Source organism: Diadema antillarum, unplaced genomic scaffold (assembly GCF_040938485.1).
Source record: "Diadema antillarum isolate AM-2024a unplaced genomic scaffold, OU_Dant_1.0 seq00000900_RagTag, whole genome shotgun sequence".
Lineage (NCBI taxonomy): Eukaryota > Metazoa > Echinodermata > Echinoidea > Diadematoida > Diadematidae > Diadema > Diadema antillarum.
Genome location: NW_027271760.1, coordinates 56544 through 79412, shown reverse-complemented (window position 1 = coordinate 79412; position 22869 = coordinate 56544). Strand labels below are relative to the sequence as shown.

The following is a 22869-nucleotide window of genomic DNA, read 5'->3' as shown; positions in this document are numbered from 1 at the left end:
TAGCTTAGTATTTGTTTTGCCTGCCTGCAGAACTTAATCTTCTTGGTATTTTGAAGCACAAAGATCTTCATTGATGTGACTGATAAGTTCTTTATTCGCTTTGTGTGCGTGTGTGTACGTGGATGAATCCGAACACAAACATACACATGTTCATCTTTACTTAGGACCCGAATGCCCTCTTTGGTTTGTTGAACTCCAATGAATTGCCCAAGTTTTGTCGTTTGCTGTGGTAAATGCATTGTAGCTGATCATCTTGTCAGTTTCCCTTCAAAAATGTGTTCATGACCAGAAACATAAAAGCAATCTAGGAAAAAATATAAAGAGGGCTTTATATTGAAGATAGCTCATTGATGAAAGTAGGCTTTAAAAATCAACAACAGGATGAAAATTGCTCATATGAAAATTTGATGATACTTTCATCCACTTCATTGCAACACAAGTGGTAACCCTCCCTTTCCCTCCCCCCCCCCAAAAAAAAACAACATTATTTTGACCATGACAGGAATATGTCCTTCAGTGTTTTCATCTCTTCTCTTGAATGCCTTTGTTTGTTGGTTTGTTTGCTTGCTTGCTTTTTCTTGCACATGTAAATGTGCTAGGAACTGAGAATGCTCTTACTCAGTGTAGGGAGGATTTGATGATTTTGAGGTAAGTTTGTTCATTACTAGCAGAAACTTTATTGATTGGGGTTATGCTATGCTTTTTTTGTAGTTGTTGTTCTACCAAAATCAACAACATACAAAGTTGATAAGGTACTACTTGGTTGGTGGAATCTTGTGGACAGGTAGAATGTGAGTAGTATCTTTGACAAGCTGTCCAAGATGTTATACTAATCACATAGAATGGGAGGGATTTCACATCAGGTTTAGATGAGTGTGTGTGCTACATGATTAAGGGTCTTGTAGAGTATTGACTACCCCCCCCCCTTTTTTTTGGTTGACTTTGTGAATTGTGATGTTAAGAGGCAAGAATATTGTTTTTAGAAGACATGAGTGTGTTTGTATATTGCTGAGAGGCCAGCTGTACAGTTTATAAAATAGTACCAAAAAAAAAAAAAAAAGAAGAAGAAAACATTATGAGAGACAAGACGCCCCGCTTTGCAGGCTTCCGTCTCCCGTTTTCTCGCCCCCACCATCGTTGCTGCGGTTGATCATGTCACGGTCACTTAGCAGATTCTGACGCTGAGTTCGTCAGTAGAAGGGAAAGAAAGCTATGAGATTATGACATCAAGGTCATGACCTTTACTGCTTCTTTTTTTTCTCCCCCTCATGTTCATCAAAATTTCTGAACGGAGTGATGCTATTTTTAGAGGGCAATCAGCCGTAAGCATATCGTGTGGTTGGACGATGTTTAGAGGGTATTACTTCTGGCAAGGATACCACATTCCCTTTCTTTTTTTATTAATCTTTTGTGACAGTCTTGCTATGGGGGGGGGGGGGGGGTGGGCAATGGGGATGATAATGATGGTGATGAAGAAGGCTAGGGGATTATGACAACCAAGGTGCTTATGACCTCCTTTAACCCGTCTTGAGGACCACGCCCGATGAACATCCAGACTTCTCCCACAAAGGCACGATAAGACACTGGTTGATGACTGAGCCGTAAGCCAGGACAGGTCACTGATGCCGGGGATTATGGGAACATTTAAAGCAGGAAAAAACAAGTTGTACCCATACACATGGCCAGCTGGCTCTGCTAGGGTTCAAGAAAAGGTCACCAAGGCCTCAACAGCCCGCTTCCCATGTCCAGTAGCTGTAATTGATCTATGAGCATAGTGACACTGTCAAACACAGTAATCTCACCATTCTCTTCTATGTCACAGCGGACTTCGAATCATTGTTGCTATCGGACACTGATTTAGCCATGCCTTTATGCATTTAGCACCATTTCATGTTTGTCTTCATATACCTATGTGCAGAGAGTGCAACTAGCTGATTCATTACAAAAGTTACTTTTCTGGTAACATTGAAATTGATTCCCAGCACTTTCATTTTCAATAGTGAAAAAGAAAGTTATGAAAAGGCATGAAATTGCACGAGATTCATGCTGTTAGAAAGCAGCTCAGGCCATATTTTTTTTCTTTGTGTGTTTGTGTGGATACCATTTAGATGACAATTGACTATAGGGTTCGTAAAGGCACACTGGTGGGAGTTTGATTCGTTTTTGTGCAGGAAGAAGGGGATTAAGTGATTGTCTGCTGGGCCGAGAGAGGTGTCAATGTTGCCCAAACAGGGCGAGTGCTAGTGTATGATTCAGCTGGGTGCTCCTTAATAGTTTATCAACCAAACACCCAACTACTGTACCTTTCTCTTCCCCTCCCCCCCCCCGTATTTGTTTCCCCCTTTCCTACCCCAACTGTAAAAGAGCAACAGATTATATAGATGTGGTTTGTCCCTATTTCTTCCCTCTCCCCCTTTCTGATATGACAGTCTGGCTGACCTGTAGTTTGATATCGCGGATTTGGAGGTGCTGTCACCATCAAATTTCACAAGTCTCTCGTACGAGTTTGTCAATGTAGCTGCACTGTTCATGGCACTGTTTCAGATAGTTCCTTCAGTAATCAAGCCCCAAGCCTTATGTTCATGACAATTTTGTATGTCAACATCTTTCCTGATTTGCCCTTTGTGCATGTACAAGAAAGAATTTCTAAGGAGTTTCATTGAGCTCACATAAGTTGCCCCAATCATCTTTTGATTCAAGACAGACAGTCTTTCTTGCGCATGTGACAGTAGCCACCGGCTTTCATGTCCTCGCATACTAAAGGTGTGTGAGTCACCATTTCAGGCTGCGACATAGCTGTTTCCCTCCTTGAATTTTTAACCATAGGAAGCGGTGAATTTGTTGTGCACGAGTTTCACAACATTCCAGTGGTGGACAATGGCTGTCACCAACAGTGAAATGTCCCATCTCCAGATTATTTTGTATCCATGAGATACCTCAACCTCAGAGTAGAAATGTTTTTACGTGATGAATCGTAAGAATAATTCGTTTCGATGAGATGACATGTTCGGTAAGACTTTCAAAAGATGAAAATTTTCATGAAATTTTTACTTTAAACTGTCAAGCCCGTAAACTTTTCTGCAGCCTCCAGTGCAATTAAGTGGTATGAGGCCATTGTTCAAAGACAACTGAGAATTAATTTTCAGTAAAATGTGTTTACTCGTTTATAGGAATAAATTAGTACATTCTCTTTGTATGAGAGCCTAATGCACTAGAGGATGAGAGCTCAGCAAAAGGTTGAATTATGAGGGAGTTTGATTAACAGCTTCCTGAGCAAAGAATAGCAAACTTCACCGCACCGTGACTCTGGGATGAATTCCTGGTGGTTTCATGGGCAAGTCCCGAATGATACCACATTCAAAGACGTTCAGTGGTCATTTGTTTTCTTTGTCGGGTAATTGTCGAGTAACTTATTGCATCAAGAGCCACTACGTGGAACTCCAAACGTGAGCTGCTTGGTTTTATTCCCCGAATTGAGATGCGTGTCATTCAAAAACTATGATGAATTAGAGGGAGGCCCTTGTCTTTACCTCGACTACCACAGGAAGATCTGTCAGAAGTCATTACGTTGAGCTCCCCGTAAGCTAATTGTGTCGCTGACAGTTACGATGTTTGTGATTCAGCGCCTCCGAAAGAAAATTTCCTTCATGGTGACAATCTGTAAATCTTTCCCACAGTTTACATACATCCTTTCTTCATAAAACTGATGGTATGAGCCTTTGGAAAGAAAAAGAAAAGGAAGACAAAATAGAGTAGTGATAAAAGCTCAATTATGCTTCTCTTAGATGTAGCATTAAAGGTTATTACTGCAGTACATCCTCCGTGATTAATGAAGAACAATCCCCCCCCTTCATATCCCCATGCTCGTCATTTCCTGATGTTCCTTTTTATGTACCCTTCGTGTGACATTTCGAGAATTATCTAGGTCCATCCCCACGTAGTCGTAATTGGCTTGGGTCAGCGACTGGGACAAGGAAAAAACAAGTGCTTGGGAAGTGGCGAAAATTGACGTCTGTGCACGGGAACGAGAAAACAGACGAAGATATATGTAAACAGCGTGTCCTTGGGGCCATGACAAGAGTACAGCGGAAAAATACAGCCGGGAACTGCAGAGTAGTGAGGTGCAATGTGGGTACGGGACACGGTCTCCAAAAGGCATCCAGTGCGCTTCCTGTTCTCTCATTTTCAATTAAATTCCCTGGCGGAGCACGTCCGTTCACAACAAAGTCGAGTGTTCGTGGAGTGTGGAAATGTATTCCATGCTGCCCTCGTTTGCTGTGCTGTGCCTGGAGTTTTCAGCGTTGCGCGTCAAATTGGGATGCAGAAGGAGAAATATGATGGTCGTTTATGTAGCTTTTACTTCTTGATAAATGTTTGTTGATGTACTGGTCCTGTTATGTAATACCCATTAAAAAGTCTTCTCCTGGTGCATTTACATAAGAAGCTTTGCTTTTTATGAAACCTTGCTTTGGTAAAGTGATGACATAATTACTACTGGGAACACGTCAGCACTTTAACCCCTAAAATCAGTAAATGCCCTTGCAAGTGAAATGAAACGAATGAACCAGGGAAGTGAGGGCGAATCCCTGAATGAACGAAAGAAAAGCTCTGCTTTTTATGGTTATTTTGATTGCTGAGACTGTGTAGTTCTTTTTAGAGTTTTTAGTGACAGTCAGTGACTTGTACATCTGATTGCTTGTGTCAGACAACCTTCAATTGATAAAAATATCTCTCAAGTTACAAAGAAAGGAAAATCTGTCACTTCCTGGGTAGTCAAAGTAGCTGGGCCTGCCGACGTATGGCTTCCGCGCAGTCTGTCCAGGTTTTCTTCCTCTCTATACCCTCTCCTGAGATCTCGTCCAGTATCACTGTCAAGTTCTGCTCAATTATATTCCACAAGTTTATACAGTATCTGTCTTTCCCTAAAGCCATCGTAGCCACCAGACCCCTACCACACCCCATACTGAAGAGAAAAGTACAATTGTACTTTCACTGTGTTGCTGTTCAGGATCACTCTAGATACTTCCGTTATCTCAGCGGGGGGAAGGTTCATCTATCTTTTCACTTTCGTTTTCAAGAGGGGAAAAATAGGAAACCGGAAGTGATCCACATGTTGTTATGATTGGGTGATTAGGAAGGGAAAGTTTACATCCACTATGAATTTTAATATCATGAAATACTCATATGTTATACTGAAAGGAAGTAAACACTAATACTGGATACATTATATTGAAGTGGGATTTTTTGGGTTAACTGGTAATATGAAATAGTTACTTTTCGAGGAATTCTGTTATCCCCCTTTACTTTTTCCCCTCATTTCTTTCCCTTTTGGGGGGGGGGGGGATAAAGTAAAGCCCTCAATATTCATAAATAGCAGAGATGCCCAATTCATCGTCCAGTTACTGGTCTTGACTTCAAGTCATGAAGGTAATGGTACACTTGGTTGTCGTATCTTCTAGCCCTAATACCTCCCTCAATTCTGTTTTCAGGACTTCAGTCAATGTTCCGTGTCCAGAGTTATTGCTGATTTCATGGCCGTCTCTAATCCAGAGCCTTTTTCCTCCTTATCCTTTGTCCTTTCTTGTTACTTGAACAGGTTTTTATGTGCTCCTCGTCAGTCCAACGCGAAAAACAACAGTCCATAAGTGTTTGATGTAGCATCACAAATTTCCTTGCGCACGTACAGTAGTCTTTACTGTTTACCTTTCCTTACAGAATGTCACCGTTTTGCAAATTTTCCCTGTCAGCGTTCATGTGCATTGTCAGTTTGCATTCACGTAATAACTTCATGTAAAGCAAAAATGCTGTTTTGTATCTCGTACTGAATTTCAAAATTTAGATACATGAAGTCATGTCTGTGAATAGAAACAAAATGAGTACTAGTATATGCAAACTGCACACAGGTATACATATCACCTTCAAGGTCCTTTGCAGAGATGCCTGTGATGGTATTTGAAGAATTTGTGTGACTTTCCACTTGTGCTCACTTTACAGGTTATTCTAAATGCATCACTGTGTTCTATATGTAAGTTACTAACCAGGAGTATCCATTTCTGTGTTCTCTCTCTGCCCCACCCCCTTTTTTTTCTGTTCCTCTGCGTCTATCCATCCATCCTTCCATCCATCCATCCGTCCCTCTCACTCCTCCACCCTCCCCGCTACCCTTGCAGGTTAACACCAAGCTGGAGAACCCCACCCGCTTCCATCTGCAGCAGAACCAGCGGCGGCAGGTGGAGCAGTACCTCTCCAACCAAAACAAGCCCAACCCTCACATGCTGGGGATGATGCCCGCCAACTCCCACTCGCCTTCCAACCGGCGCATCAGCGGCTCCCAGTCCAGCGTCCCAAACAGCCCCATGTCGACATCGCAAGAGGTGAGAATCTGTTCTTCTTTATTATCCTCTGTCTCTGTCTCTCTTTCTCTGTGTGTGTGTTCATTCTTTCCTATGTTATCTTATTTCTTCATCACTTTTTCACTTTACTAAGGGAGGAGGGAAGGGGGGAGTTTGAAAACTCCTCTTTTCCCCCCTCCTTTCTCTTTCATCTTCTCCCTTTCTTTTTGATTGTTTTTTGGTTCTTCGATCTCTCTAGCTCTTCCTCTCTCATACCCCTCTTCCCTCTCACCGTCTTTCATCTCTGTATCCACGTACCCATGTTTCGTTCCCCTCACATCTCTCTGCTTTTTTGCTTGAACATGCAGGAGATGAATTAAGCACGAAGGTGAAGTAGCTCGTGCAGGAGCTTTAGAAATCATGCTAGTGTTAGGGTCTGTCCAAAGACCTCAATGGGCCATTTTCATTGGGCAAGTCCGACAATATCACAAATTTCAATCTAATCTTTGGTAGAATCCATGTTTGTTCGTATGCAGTCCGCAGTATAGCATCAGTCAGCTATACCCTGTTTAACCCATTGAAGACGGACTGATTTTTCTACAACACGTATTTCCCCATGGACCCCAGCCGGAGAATACTTGGGACTAGTCTGCAAAGGGTTATGATTTAATGGAAATTCTTATCTTACCAGTTGATGAAGACTCAGGTTGTTTGGAGTCTTGCCATCTCACACAGAGGTCATTTGATGGTAGGCTACTGATTATATCGGGTCATTGGCACTGATTATTTACATACTTTTAAGTGTAGGCCATCTCTAGGGTCAAATCCTATGTGTGTGAGTGTGTGTGTGTGTGTGTGTGTGTGTGTGTGTATGTGTGTGTATGTGTGCATGCATATTTGTGATCCATGACTGTTTGTTCCGTTCATCCACACATACAAATTACCTTGGATGGCATGACCTCATTATCTTGGGGGAGGAAATTTGCCAAACACTGCCAAGGATAAAGCTGGAGTGTGCATACGTTGTGCGCGGTACAGAATTAAAACATTGAACTGTTTGCCTTTAGTCGTAGACTCTGGATTCTGAATCAAGGATCTTTGTGCGGTCAAAGACCACTGTCAGTTGAATATCCTCGGGAGTATAATGCGAGAGAATAGCAGCCATTTTACAGTTTGCTACGTGATGCTGCCCGAAAATGCGCAATGAAGCCTGATTATGAGTGGTGTTTGGCTGCAGGAACCAGATGGGATTTGGTCTAGGCCCGACGGAATGCGATATTTTGTAGTCTAGATTCGTCCAAAGTGTTCTTTAAAGGGGTAGAACGAGTCAAAGAGGGAACAGTCTGCGAGAGGGACATCACTAAAGATGAGGGAGTGGAAGGTAATTCGTTTCTATCATTTTATTGCCTCTCATTAGCTTATTAGAGTTGACCTTACGGACATCAATCTTCATTATGGCTTTCTCATCTGTACATAGCGAATGCATCTTCATGCAAATTTCAAGTTTATGGAACACTTTCTTAATAAATATACCTTAGATTTCCTATCCACCCCCTCTTTCCGATTGACAGCTTATATTGCTATGTCTGCTAGGATTTCCCCAGTTGTGTTTTCTCTAATCACAATTAATGTCTACTTTTCAAGGGCATTTATAATTCTTATTTGAAAATTGATATACTCATGTTTGCATACACATCCTTTTGATATATTGATGAATTATCGGCCATGTCCGACTATCATTGGCCTAATATTGTATATTTCCCTTTGGAGTAAAAGCCACTAGTAGCTCACCTTGTTCCTACTTCTCATTTTTCTGTAAAGCGCTTTTGGGGTCGTAATTTCTTCTAATACATTATTAGGTTAATGTAATTGCTGCCCAAAATGTTTAAGATCTGTAATGTCTCAAATGAATTATAGTTTTCTATATACGTGCACATATGAACTTTGGAAAAACCACAGGATTGTTTTTTTGATACCATAATTTGAGCAGCTGCATGCTACATTGAGATAAACTGCCAGCCCTTACAGAGGAAACTATGCATGCAGGAGAAATTAAAATAGAGTTGTGAGACAGACAGGGGTTCTTGAAGGCCCCTCAGTTTCTTCTTGTTTTTTATCCTTTTCTTTTTTAAATCTTGCGTGGACCCTGACCCGTAATTAGCTTTGCTGCCTTGACCAAGTGTGAACACGCACTATGTGCAAAGGGAAAGCTACGTGCATCGAGTTTCTTGGCTTCTGAACGCAAAGTCTCGATGGTTATCCTATCCTCCCTCTTTTCTCTCTCTTACTGAACGTACTTTCCCTTTCGGGTTTATGCCTGTTCGATGCGTTCCTGTCATTAAAATACAGACTATTCTCTCGATGACTCCCACTTCCTTCCACTTTGTACTCCTTTTTCTTTTCTTACTCCGTTTCTGGTAAATCGAGAATTAGTCTGGCCAATACTTTTGCCATGGAGTGTGGAGTCTTAACAACAACAAAAAAGAAAACCTGCTATAATCTTTATCCTGTACTTTTAGTGATTGATAATGCAGATCATAAGGATGGGATAAGGTTTTCATTTGACCCTACCCCCTCGAAATCCAAGGTGTTGGAGTGTACTGTATTTGCCTGCGATAAGACCATGCTATAAAACAGTAAATTCAGAAAAAGTGGAGAAAGTTCTGATCGGCATAAAATCCTACTGTATCAAAGAATGATAATAATGATAATAATTAAAGCTGCTCTTTATACAACACTGCGACCTTATCGCCAGCAAATATCTAGTGAATATCAGTCCCTTGAAGGTCGCGGCAGTGAGCGTGCAGTCTCCCCGACTTGTGTAACGATCCATCGTCCGTGTAGACATGCACTGTCTGGTAGGGAATCAGAAGAGAAGATGCTCACGAAACCCCATTGGTTTCATGCTGGCTGGCTGCCATTGTTTAGATGTACAATGGGGCAGGTTTTTGTTTGTTTTTTCTCATTTAAATTCGTGGCAGCATTTCCACAGACTGGCAGTGAAGCATCGTCTAATTACGGGGATAGATGAATACCGTCAAATCTAATTGAGATTATGAAAAGATGGCCTTCCTTTCTCTGCATGGGATTTTCTGGTCACCGCTTCAAACAAAAGTCACTGACCCCCCTTACCACTCGTTTAGCTCCATTGGATTTTTTTTTTTTCAAGATGTACAATATTCATTAAATTTTAGATTAGCTTGCCTCATCTTTGACCAAGTAAAATAGATATATCTCAACCTCACTCATGTTGCTCATCTGTTTTTTCCTTTCTTTTTTTTCACCCTCCATCTATGATGATACATCACAGGAGCATCTATTCATATTAATTTTTGCTGTTTTCTGCAGATAGTGATGGGATTTTTCTTCTCTTTATTCAGCATGAAAGCAGTCCCTGAAGTCTTTTCTTCACGTAACATTCGTTAGGCTGTCATTCGTGACGTGCAGCTTGATTTACAACTATCAGTCTTGTAAGGAAATAGGGTACAGTGTGTACATATTGTACCATGCACAAACAATAATTCGAAAACAAAATTGGTAAATCTCCCCCAAATTTGCCCAGATGTGTTCTACTCCTTTTTGTGGGAACATATCAATTGCCAGTGATTGGCATTTTGCTGTCATGTGAAGTTTTGGTGCAAATTTTCTCTGCGAAAAGATTGAATCCAGTGTGATCAGCGAGCTGTAGAGGGCATAACTCGTTATGGGCAATGTATTTGTTTATTTCATAGAGTATACTGTAAAACAAGATATATTCGCGGCATGAGAATTTTGCGAATTGAGGCCAACGGCCTTTCTTGCAGCATGAAATTTTTGCGACTTACCACCGGCATCCAATGCATATTGTGTAGGTAAGAACTTTTGCGTGCATTTTAATTTCGCGAATGTTGCCGCTCGCGAAATTCACGAAATCAAAATGCACACGAATATTCCTCATTTTACAGTACAGTCAAACCTGTCTATAGCGGCCACCCAAGGGATACGGGAAAAGTGGCCGTTATAGACAGGTGGCCGCTATAGACAGGTAATCCAACTTTGTTTGCATTGCCTACATGTACATGTATCATCGTTGTATACATATACATGTACATGTATGTGTGATCATGCATAGAACAATGCCGGTGCACAGTCAAGAAGAAGCTTAACACTAGTGCATTATTGTGACTGAATAAGTGATGAATGCAACGGTGGCGATCACTGAACGTTGCCCAGAAATGACTGGCACGGCTAAAAAGCAGAAAAAACACCCTGAATTATCGGCTCGGCTACGGCTGCATCGGGTTTTTGGCCGCTATAGACAGGTTAAAATCTACCGCGGAAAACAAAATTTGTGGCCGCTGGCCGCGTTAGACAGGTGGCCGCTATACACAGGGTCTTTAACACGGCTTTTCTCTCGGGGGGATTTTTCAGTGGCCGCTATAGACAGGTGGCCGCTATAGAGAGGTGGCCGCTAAGGCAGGTTTGACTGTACTTGTTTCCTGACCACAGTTAAGATTCAATTTGATTAAATTCCTACGTCAAGTTTTTTTTTATTGCAACTGATTGACAAACTGTCCTACATCGGTGTTATTAAGCACCAAATTTTTAATGGTAGTCATGACAAAAGAAATCATGGGCATGCATACTCGAGCAGGATTCAAACCTTGTATGAACCATATTTACATTGATGTAGGGCAATATGTCAGCTATTTGCACTACAAACAATATGATGCAATAATTACATAAATTTTGGTAATTGCATAGTACCCGCTGCATGCTGTAAGTATTAGAACCGGCAGTGGCTGTCAGGCGGAAGCTCGGTGGTCTAGTGGAAAGAGTGCCTGTCTGGTTCTGAGGAGGTCGTGGTTTCAAATCCTGCTGCAGTTTATATGCCCACGATTTCTTTTGCTATGGCTACTACTAAAACGCTAGTCAATTCAATGCTTACTGTATTCGTCAAGTAATCTGAATGAAGATATCTCAGCTTTAAGCTTGGGTTTTTTGTTTTTTGCTTGTTAAAGGTAAAGATTTCTTGATTCTATCTAAACAGGAAGAGATTATTTGCTCAATAACATTTGAGATAAACATGTTATGAAACTTTGTCCTAACTGCTGTAATCTAACTTCAAGCCAGGGAATTTAGTGAAATGGTCTTGAGACAACCGGAAGATACTGGGAGCCTTCAAAAGAGAGAAAGTGGTGATTGAAGGACTTACTCTCATCTTTATTATGACCAGATTGAGAGGCAGAAAATTATTGAATCAAACCTTTTCTGCATGATTAGTAGCTCTCATTTACAGAATCTTTGGGGGAGAGGAGAAAAGGACGTCTTTTAAACAGGAAAGGATTACTTTTTATATGCGCAACTCACGAGGTTAACATCCCGGCCACATTCCATTTCTGGCATGAAAAATGTTAAATTGGGGCCAAGGAATTCCATGCAGTCATCTTGGGACGACCAGATGATGTCCGGAACTGCGCAGAACTGCGCTCATGCATCATGCATCCGCCAGAGCCCTCCCCTGCTATTCATTCCAGGGTATTTACCGAGTGAGCGCTGTTCGTGGTGGTGGTGCGACCGTCCCCAGGCCTCCGACACCATTTATATTTTTTTTTGGTTCGGGAGAAGAGACAAAATGCTCACTGACCAGCCAGATATTGTGCTCATCCGAGCCAAAGAGCATAAGATTCACTAAATCACGGTGCACTGGTGGCTGTTCCATTTGAGCGGTCAGGCAGGACGCCCAGTTTGTCACCCCGCCCATATTTATTGCCGACTATACCAAGGAGATTACCGGTACCTTGATGAGGAAAAAAAGACATAATGTACATACATGTATGTTATGCAAATTTCTTTCCCTGAAACAAGAGAGGATATATTCTTTTTTGGTGTACAACTTCCATTCTATCCCTCTACAAAATAAAATTTTGTCAGGAATTATATGTGAGTTGTATTTTGTGTGTGTGTGTGTGTGTGTGTGTGATTCAGTATGCAAAGACAGTGCTTTAAAAAATGCTAGTGTATTCACTACTTTGTTTTCATTACAAAGAGTGCATTTGTGGCAGCGACAGTGTGCTCTCTTCAATGAGTACTTTTCTCAGATTTTTACTCTTCTTGAAATAATTTTTGTAGTTCCACACTCCTTTCTCATACTGTAAAAGTGGATATTTTCGCACGACTAATTTTTTTCGCGCACGGCCGGGTATAAGAAGAGTGCTTGTGAAGGGCAACTTTTGTGAACAAGGCATGCATAAAATATGAATACATTACCAATTATGGTCTAATGAACAAGCTTAATGCGAGTGACCGGTTTCTACTCATGTGCAAAGTGTAGCAATGAAAGCCCTTTTTTGACTCAGTATACTGTATTCAAGATACCCAAGACTTGGAAATGGAGTTAGCTGGTATAAACTGCTGCAAAATACATTTATCAAATCACTTGGGCCGTTATCATCTTGAATAACTTTTTTTTTTTGGTGGGGAGGGTGGTGAAAAAGACAAAAAGGTATGGTTTAAGACTTTGGAGCTCACAGAAGGAAAAGGAAGAAGAAATGAACAGGATGTCGTGCTAAAATGATTTATAACGAGATCTATTCCAAAGGCGGCCAAACTACGAAAGTGTATAGACACCGTGACCAGTAGTTAATTGCTAGAAGCAGCTCACAGGGGGAGAGACAGGAGCTTGTAATAGGGTTGGATAGGGGCTTGCTGTTTGCATTATTCTGGTTCGAGGCCACGCAGTGACAAGAGTGAGGATGAATTGGTACAACCGGCACCATTTTGTAAGTACGCTTGCGAAACCGCAGCTGTGTGGCGTAGCATGAATATGATGTGCTGGTATCGGGAGTGAACCTGTACCGTTTGATTGTTAGAGAGGGTGATGGTGGTAGGCTCTGATTCAAGGTGTGCTGAGTGAGGGATTGTTGGGATGTATGGTGTGCAAGAGATGTATTAGGTACAACATCTGTGATGACGATTGATGTGATGAAGATTGTGTATGTGTTTAGGAATTGAGTTCCACCTGTTGGTTAAAATTCATGAAAGGTGGCTGTCTTTTTCATTGAAAAAGAAATCATCTGAGACAATATATATGTTATGGAATTCTGTGTGTGTTAAGATGGGTACGGAGTCTTCGAAAGAAAAACCGTGACTCGAACAGTCTCCTAGTTCACACAAAGCTCAGCATGCTTACACGATATATTGAAATGGTTTGGGCAATAAAAGTTTTACTGTATTGATGTAGATTCTCATTTTATGATGTGCCTGCTTAAAGAGCCATTTTTACTCGCGTAAATAACCATTTAAGGTTTTTTTTTCTGTCCAATATCTGCTTTCCCACAATGCTATGCCAACAAGTATTTAACAAACAAGCTCTGTGAAGTCAGAAAATGTACATGAATTATGTAGTATTGTCCCAACGAATATTGCCTTCTCCTGTATTAGGGAATCCTATACGCTCAGATAGCCTGCACTGCACGTTGATTTGTTCCAATCGTGTATCACATTGTGCATCTTCATCAATGCCATCAAAGTTCTCATCTTTGTAGGTTCTTCGCACATACATTTTCCATATTTGTTAAATTTAATTTGTTTGTTAATTAATTTTGGGTTTTTTTTTAGGTGGATGACATCCTCGATGAGGTCATTAATCTGGAGTCCACCCTTGGAGACGACTCACTCAGTCAGTTCCTGCAAGATCCCAACAAGCTCTCTATGCCAAGCACAGTAAGCATCCAGGTCTACAGGAAGGACGTGTACAGATCCTGCATACCACAAACACACACATACACACATGCACACAGACAGACAGACAGACAGACAGATGTACAAACACATACATACAGACAGGTCAGCAAATATGCATACAGACAGGTCAGCAAATATACATCAACACATGTGCACACCTTAATATCTATGCAGACGTACGGACACTCATACACATTCACTCACACAGAGGCACAGACAAACAAACTCGCACAGACACAGACAAACATGCGTAGCGTGTGCATGCTCAGACATGTAAACAGACTCTTAACCCATTAAACACTAGTCCCAGGTACATACTCGTGCAGGTGTGTATGGGAAATGCGTATTGTAGCAAAATCAGCCCTTCCTCAACGAGAAAAGTACCACATGCATAAATATACTTTGGCACACCAATTCAAGGTAAGGCTTGTTTTTAAAAGAAAAAAAAATGATAATAATGATTAATTGATTTGAAAAAAAAGTTAAATGAATTAATTGATATACATACATGCGAGCACAAATTCTTGTCACTTTTTTTTTTGTGGATGCAATTTACGTATACAGTTGTACCATACCTTCTACATCCAATGGACACATTTTATACAGATCAAGGCAATAGGCAAAGCCAGTGACGTGAATATAGTGTTTTATAGTTTATTTGTGTATTCAAAGAAAGAGAAAAGGGCTCAAATATCAACCACGAACATTGTACATCAGTTATACAGAATGATAAAAACAATGATTTCATGACTACAATTAGAATAATACCAAATATTACAGTACGTACAGGTGTAAGGAATGGCTGAATCAGCCGAATAGAATTACAAAAAGTGTGTATGCCTATGGAAGGGGGGAAAAGACTAAAAGAAATGAACTTTTGACATGCCGGTATCTTTTACATGTTCGGAATCATCTTGGTTATCATTTCCAAACCATGATTAAGTATTTTTATGTCAATAGTCACCATGCAGTTAGCACAGCTTGTGCAAACATATTTAGTGTTTTAAGGTGTTAAGCCCCGTGCCACCATCTGTTTGGGCAGGAGTGGTGTAGCTGGGTGGGAGGGGGGGGGGGGGGGGGTGTCTTAATCTGCAATGGGTGGGTTCTTATGTATATCTGGGATTATTCATGTGATTAATGATTAATCACTCATAATAGTTCCAGGTACATATGTAGTTGCCAGTCCACACGACTGCAGACTAGGTGTGCAGTCCTGTTGGACCCTGTAGAAACACTCTTTAGGATTACACCGATACCACCTGTACCCTTGTAGCTGTATGTAGAGCCAGCATGACCTTAAAGGGTCGTCACACGTCTTTTTTCTTCTCGTTGCGCCCATTTTGTGTGTTTTACATAATTGATGGTTGCAGCAGCAGCAGCATTAGCGAAGTACCTGCATAAACAGTATAATGTCCGGATGATAGTTGATGTGTGGGCGCCAGTAAAAGTCCTTCGTAGTTTGCAAAGTCGGCCTTGCTAGCTGCGTGTTCAGGCAATAATGCCAAGGCCCTTGGGCAGGCGAAGCGGCATTTTCCTAGAGGTATACGTACATCTCAGCACTGTTACGTCCTTGTGCTGCTGCAAGGTGTATCCTTACACATATCTACACACACATGGTATCATTTAGAGTTTGTTCTATCTAGCACATGCTCTTCAGTGCATGTTTTAGATGCATCGTAAAGTCCTAAGTCTCTAGTTACATTTTATCATTAGTTCTTTTTTTTTTCAGTAAGTTGGTAGTCATAACAATTTCACTTACATACACATAGGCTGATACAGAGATTGTTTGTCAGTGTTATGGCGGGGAAACTCGCTCAACCTAATCTATTTCCCTTTGGGGTGACCCAAGCTCACTTTTGGAACCTTTGTGAAAATGTGGCAGTAATTTGAACCAAAGTGTATTCGCTGGTTGCTGTAGAGGGTCTTACAGCTTCTATTTGATATAGATGATCATGCACAGTATTATAGATCAGAACCTGGGTAGTTTGACTGTCCATTTGGAGGTTTTCATTTGATTTATTTATTTTTTTAAAATTTTGCGAATTTTAAAGTATCGATTGTAACTCTTCATGTGAGACTATGTGTAGGTGTATGCCATGTATTTTGGTAAACAGATTTACATTGACAAGTGCGTGGAAGAAGTGTAGAGTATTGACATGTTCGTTCCGTCCACCATCTTGCTCCTTCCTCGTCTAGATGCCTGTGACACACAACTTCCCGGACTCGCCGTTCAGCAACAACAAGATGGCGCCCTTCATGACCAACCAGCAGTCCTCCTCGTGCCCGCCGGAGCTGACGAAGGTCAAGCAGGAGCCGGTGCCGCTCTCCGAGGAGCAGGCCCGTGCCATCGCCAAGGAGCGACAGAAGAAAGACAACCACAACATGAGTGAGTATAGAGACGGACAAAGAGTAGAGATAGAAAGGTAGAGATGGGACCACACTAAATACAGTATGCAAACTATGCACAGGTGAGAGTGTGTTAGTGGAGATATACAATTGTAGTGGCACACTTGAGGGCACTTACAATGCTGTCAGCATGTGGAGGCACAGCTGAGTGCATAGATTGCATGACATTGAGAATGACATACCCAAGAGTGAGCTGCATCTCTGTGAATGTCACAAACTTAAACCTGTGCATTATATGTTTTATAAAATGGGCCTATGAACTATTTGTTAATTACCTGTGGACGAGTAAGAGTACCAATCAGCTTGGAACTTGCTCAAATGCCAAGATGTCCGAAGAAGTGTTTCAGAGACACTGAACATTAATTTGGTAATTTTTAGCAGTAAATAAGGTGATTGAGTGCTTGGTTGTAACTGATTGACTGTGCACTGCTACAGTATGTACACTGTGTTGTCAGTGAGCGTGTGTATGCTTTTTTACTGCACACTTTTTGCATGCCTGTGCAGGTCAGTATTAAAGAAAATGAAGAGCGCACATGTGACTCATTTCAGCGCTTGTGATTGAATATGTTCTTGAACCTATTTTATAATAACACATATCACATTGACATTTTTGTCCTCAAACTTCATGACATACAGGGGATCTTGTCTTATTAATGGTAAGGGATATTGGGAAAGTCAAACAGGAAATGTTAATGATGACATTAGTTTCTTTTTGGCCCCTTGTAATGAAATTCTCACAGTGAAGAAATTATTCACACTGCAGCCTTGTCTGTTCCAAGAAATCATGACTAAATTTGGACATGTATGATGATGTAATCAGGGACCTGTTGCCTAAAAAGATTTAATCAAATATTAGTCAGAGAATCAAAGGTACATAATGTTAATCAGTTGTCAGCCAATCAGAATTGAGCATTCAGTGACTCATGATTGATAATCTGACATTCACTGTATGTTTGATCTAATCTTTCATGCAACGGGGCCCTGTTGCATTATTTTAGGAGATACTCTTGTAAACAGACTCACTCAAGAGTTTGCAACATGTGAATTGAGTTGTATTTGTGTACTTTGGCATTGTACTGCTCATAAGTGACCGAGAAATCTTTCTTGTGACGTTCTTTTTGCAGTCGAGAGGAGGAGAAGATTCAACATCAATGACCGCATCAAGGAACTTGGTACCCTCATCCCCAAACACATTGATCCGTGAGTTCTCAACCATTTTTAGGTCCTTTATTTGTTAAAAAGTAGCTGTTAGCCCTGTATACCCATACATGTTTTAAGTGCATGCATCTTGTATCAAGCTATGGTTGCAAATGTAATTGTACACATATGTCATCATCAGAAAAGTGATTGTGATTTAAAGACCTATATATTTATTTGTCTTTTTTTTTTAAAAGTAGCCTCAAAAGTCTTAGGTGTAGTGTCTTGACTTTAGCCTTCAACATGCCAGATTGATATGAATTTGGGAAATACTGTTAAAAGTTGTTTTCATGCAATGCCAACTCTGCAGTGCAGAGCAAGTTGTTCACACAACTAAGCTCATTTAATCAATGTGCTCTAACTCTGGAAGACAGAGAATGAGAGGCATGGAATATCTGTGATGGTCCCTCTTTTTATTGAAAAGAGATTATAGAATAGATTAGAAAAGGAACTCACAGGGGCAAATATCAAAGCACAGACATTTTACAGTCTCCGGTAACGGTAAGATTTTAAGTGATCTTCTGATAAATGGTACACTTCCACTGGCAGCTGTATGATGTGTAAGGCTTAGTAGCATTTTGAGGCTATGGCATACTGTATGAGGGAGGTTAAGCCTCAACATGCATTGAGTGCTGAATGGCACAGAAAACCCCATAGCATTGTACACACTGTCCAAAGTCCTACCACAGAAAGGGTTACTGTATATGCCAAATATTTCGCGAGGTTTTTATTTTCGCAAATTTCGCAAGTCGGGTGCTATTTGCAAAATTAAAGACACACGAAAATATTGACTCTGATCCAGATGTGGATGTGATGTATGCGTGTACATTTCTCCATTCAGTACAAGACTCCACGATCGTGAATTTAACCACTCGTGCAATCATTGCGAATTCCTGATTCGCGAAAATTTAGACTCGTGAAATAGATGGCGTATAGAGTAGGTGGTACAAATGAAACCATGGTTTAAACCATGGTTTAAACCATGGACAAAAACCATGGAGCGCCAAGTGTCGCATGGAATATTTCATTACGAAATCAGCCATTCCGTCGATGAAATAATTATTTTGTGACAAAATGACAACATTTTGTAACTAAATGAACATTTCCTCGACGAAATGATGATTTCGTTAACGAAACGGTCATTTTGTCGATGAAATGACCAATTTCGTAACGCTATATTCCATGCGACACTTGGCGCTCCATGGTTTTTGTCCATGGTTTAAACCATGGTTTCATTTGTACCACCTTCGTGAATTCAGGCCTTTGTGAGCTTTGAGTGGTGATTAGCACAGAAAACTCCATAGCAATGTACACACTGTCCAAAGTCCCTGGCACAGAAAGGGTTAAGTGCTAGAATCAAGTGAAGCCTGGTGAGTGGACAGAAAGCGTATGAATCTCAAATGTCTGTTATCTTTGTGTGTGCATTTATTAGTGATCAGAGGCAGAACAAGGGCACCATCCTAAAGTCTTCCGTGGAGTACATCCGCAAGATGCAGAAGGAGAAGAACCGCTACAAGCTGGTGGAGGACCGACAGAAGCAACTGGAGACCATCAACCGCCGGATGATGCTCAGAATACAGGTGAGGAAGGAATGTAATGGACAGAGGAGGGGAAAAAAAAGGGATGATGGCAGGGGGAGGGGAGGAGGGAGGAAGAGAGCAAAAGATTTCTTCTTGTTTTTGTCCATATGATGTAAATCTATGTGAGAATATCAGTAGATACAACAGTGTGTTTGATTTAACTCCAGCATACTGTTAAGGTCACCATCAACATGAAAATCAATTTGCTCCAGCTTTCATCGTTGCAGGCTTGGGGGATGGTTGTCCTGGCAATGATAATGATGATGGTGATGATAATGGTGATGGGAAAGGTGGGATAATAGATAAGATTCCAAGCGAAATGGTAGGGAAAAGAATAGTTGGAGAAAAGGTGAACTTATGGAATAGATGAAGAAGAGAAAAGAAGTGTATGGAGACTTTTCATTGAATTAAAATACAAGGAAGAGAATGCCTTAGAATAAGATGAAACTTAAAGGAGATGAAGAGAAAAAGGTATAAAGGCTTTCAGTTGATGGAAGGAGGGAACACTTACAAATGTCAATATTAAGATTAAAAGTTAATGCAGAAGAGTAATTTTTGGATATGACACTTGGAAGGTTTTCTTACCCCACCATCATGTCGTATTTTGTGCCTGGATTTCACAGGAACTTGAAATGCAGTGCAAGCGTTTCAACATCAGCACCGCAGCCCTCAGTCCAGACACACGGACAGAGGTCATCGCAGCGGAGTTCATGCGCCTCCAGGGCTCCGACATCGACTTCCAAGTCAAGACTGACCCCTCAGATCAGCAGCAGCAGCAACAACAGCAGCAACATCAACAGCAACAACAGCAGCAGCAACAGCAGCAACAGATGCAGCAGCATCAGCAACAGCAGCAGTTGCAGCCTGACAACCAGGTCTACTTGCAACACATGGAGCAGCAGAACCAAGCCAGTACTTATGCAAACGGGCTTGACGCTGCCAACTACAGTGCCCTGGGCGAGGCCACGCCTACCATGGATGACCTGCCCAGCGATGCCGACTCCCCCTCCGGTGACCCGCTGCTCTCCCAGTCTCCCATGGCAACCTCGCTGCACAGCAGCCGCCGCTCCAGCTTGACGAGCCTCGATGACATGCCCGAGACCCTTCAGCAGCCCCAGCATCACCACCACCATGCCGACTTCCTATCGTAACCTTGTGACAGCGTGTCGGATCCCCAGGTGCGCACAGCACGCATGGACGTGAATGAATCGACATCTCCCGCCACGTTACCCTTTCCCCCCACTCCCCGACTCCCACGGCAAGGGAGGAGTGGGACAACTGTGGTCTCCCGCTGGTCGGCGAGACAGCGAAAGTTTTGAAGCAGGTGGCATGCCACCCTGTCTACAAGACATCGTTGGTTTTAAAACAGTTCGCAAATTGTAATGCGATGGACAGTTTGAGATTGGGAAGCAAAGTTTGCTGAGAGAAGAAATTTTTGTGGCAAAACATAACTGGTTTATGTTGTAGTCGTGTTAAAAGTCTTCAGCAAATTACCAATGGCTGTAAGAGCTGTGACTGTCACGAAGCTTCTATGTACTTCTTATTCATTCGAATGGATCGAGAATAAATGAATTTTTAAAAAGTGGAACAGTGCCCTCTATCTATAAAAGGGCAGTGATTAAATCATGTGCCTTTTTTCACAGTTCATACAACTTATATGCTATGTGAAGTTTCTTCTCTATTCTATCTAGATAACTTTAAAGATGCATGCTTTCTTATTGAATGTGAGTAATTACAGTTTTGTTATTGTCTTTTGTTTTTCAACATAGGGATTTGTTTTCCTTGTAGTAGATAATGTTGATTGTCCTGAAAAGACGGGGGTGCTGTTTTTCTTTTTTTTTTGCGCAGAGGAATTTGCGAGACATGCCAAATAGCAGTGCTGGTCGCTGCATAGCTATGGCTTCTTAGGTGATGGATTACAGTAGGGGATTGTAACTTTGAGGTGACTGGGCTGTAGCGTAAATGAAGGGAGTCTGAACTGAGGCAATGTACTATGAAATATTTATAGGAGCTGTAATGGATAAACAAAAAAGAGAAGAAAAAATGTGAATGAAGACCAGAGAAGCAAACTTCTCTCTCTCGCTGCCATCTGAGATATATGCCACTTTGCTTTCCAGTCAGCAAACTATCCATCCAGAACTACTTTTTAAAAAAGTTGATAGACTAATGAAGGATGTAATTGCCGCAACTCCGATATGTAATTATGAATGAATTAGAGAATATTAGATGTAAAGAGATATGACCGTCTACTGTATACTTCCAGATAGGTTGAGGAAGTCTAAATATGCAAGATATTACACTATAAATCACTGATTTTGTAAATGAAAGCATGCGACGTCATTCTGCACTTCTGCCGTGATAAAAGTGTGTGGCTCGGATGGACTATTTTGTTACAACGAGTTCATAGATTGTCTTTAGAGGGATGTTAGAGGCAAAAGGTGATAAGAAGCCTTCAATGCATGCAATAATGTGATGACATATGTGTAATGTTGGTCGAGTTCCGTCAGCTTTCTTTCATTCACTTTGTTTTTTAAGGCAGTTTAGTCGATCATGAAGTGAGCAATGGCTGTGTGTTCAGTTATAATTTACTAAAGGGGTGCTGAACACAAGAACCCAGATTGCATGCATGTTTTAAAGGGTCACTTGTCATAACTAAATGAATAATGTAATTTTTTTTCCCACTGCATCCACAGGAGCTCAATGCACTGTTTCGCATGATCATGTAGAAGTTTTGCAATGACCTTTATTTTGCGCACCGTAGCCAGTTTTGATGTGACATTGTTTTATTGGATTTTTTTTAAATTTTCTTATTACCACTAGGTGAGGATGCAGAATTCTGTGACAGTTTATCTTGAAGATTCTGTGGCAGAATTGGGTGGGATGTGTTAGCTCCCATGATTTCTAGACCATATAGCATCATCTGCAATATATCTGTACCATGACTGATATGTATTGCTGTGGCACATGCAGATTTATTATTATTATTTTCTAATAATAGCTTTTAATCATTGCATTTTGACTTGCCATTTCGTGACCATAAATGTGTCAACTGCGACATTGTAGTCTATGCCGGCAGACATTGCGTGCTGAGGAGATGGATCATATTCGTGTGCGTGACTTTGATGAGGAAGAATGGCTCTAATTTTATCACAAAACGTGTATTTGCTTGTACAGATATAGAGAGAGATTATCATTATTTTTACAGCATATGACAAATTGTATATTTGTGTGGATTCTAAGGGTGAAAAAAGAAAAAAAAATCAGCAAGAAAGTTGCAGAAAGGCGATGACAGAAAAGGAAATAAAGACACGCCATGTGGGTAGAAAACGAAATTCCAGGAAAACATGCCACAGAGGTATGCATAACTGCGTGCACCTGGTATTATTTCATTAATGTTTTCAGTGTTTTCACATTGACTTATTATAACAGAGCCCATAGTTAGTGTGGCATTATTACACATGTTGTTGTAATTCTTTGCATTTCTTCTCTGCCACTGATGTTTGTTTTGTTTTCTTTTTTGTTTTACCAAACAGATATTTGGTATAGAAACCAGATGAGCATAGAATATGAAAGTTGTTGTGGTATCAGTGGGTTTATTATGGCTGTTTGATTTTGATTTTGATTATTGT

The 22869-nt window shown here is 41.0% G+C and overlaps 1 protein-coding gene across 1 annotated transcript in view; it reads left to right on the top strand.

The window, feature by feature from the left end:
- LOC139741044 (uncharacterized) overlaps window positions 1–22194 on the top strand; it is a 97141-nt gene extending 74947 nt beyond the window's left edge. The window contains exons 3-8 of the mRNA XM_071651632.1: window positions 6171–6374; window positions 13932–14036; window positions 16254–16443; window positions 17588–17663; window positions 19093–19240; window positions 19864–22194. Coding sequence (XP_071507733.1) covers window positions 6171–6374; window positions 13932–14036; window positions 16254–16443; window positions 17588–17663; window positions 19093–19240; window positions 19864–20391 — 1251 coding nt within the window. The 3' untranslated portion in view covers window positions 20392–22194. The remainder of the gene's footprint in view (window positions 1–6170; window positions 6375–13931; window positions 14037–16253; window positions 16444–17587; window positions 17664–19092; window positions 19241–19863) is intronic.
- Window positions 22195–22869: the final 675 nt, after the last annotated feature.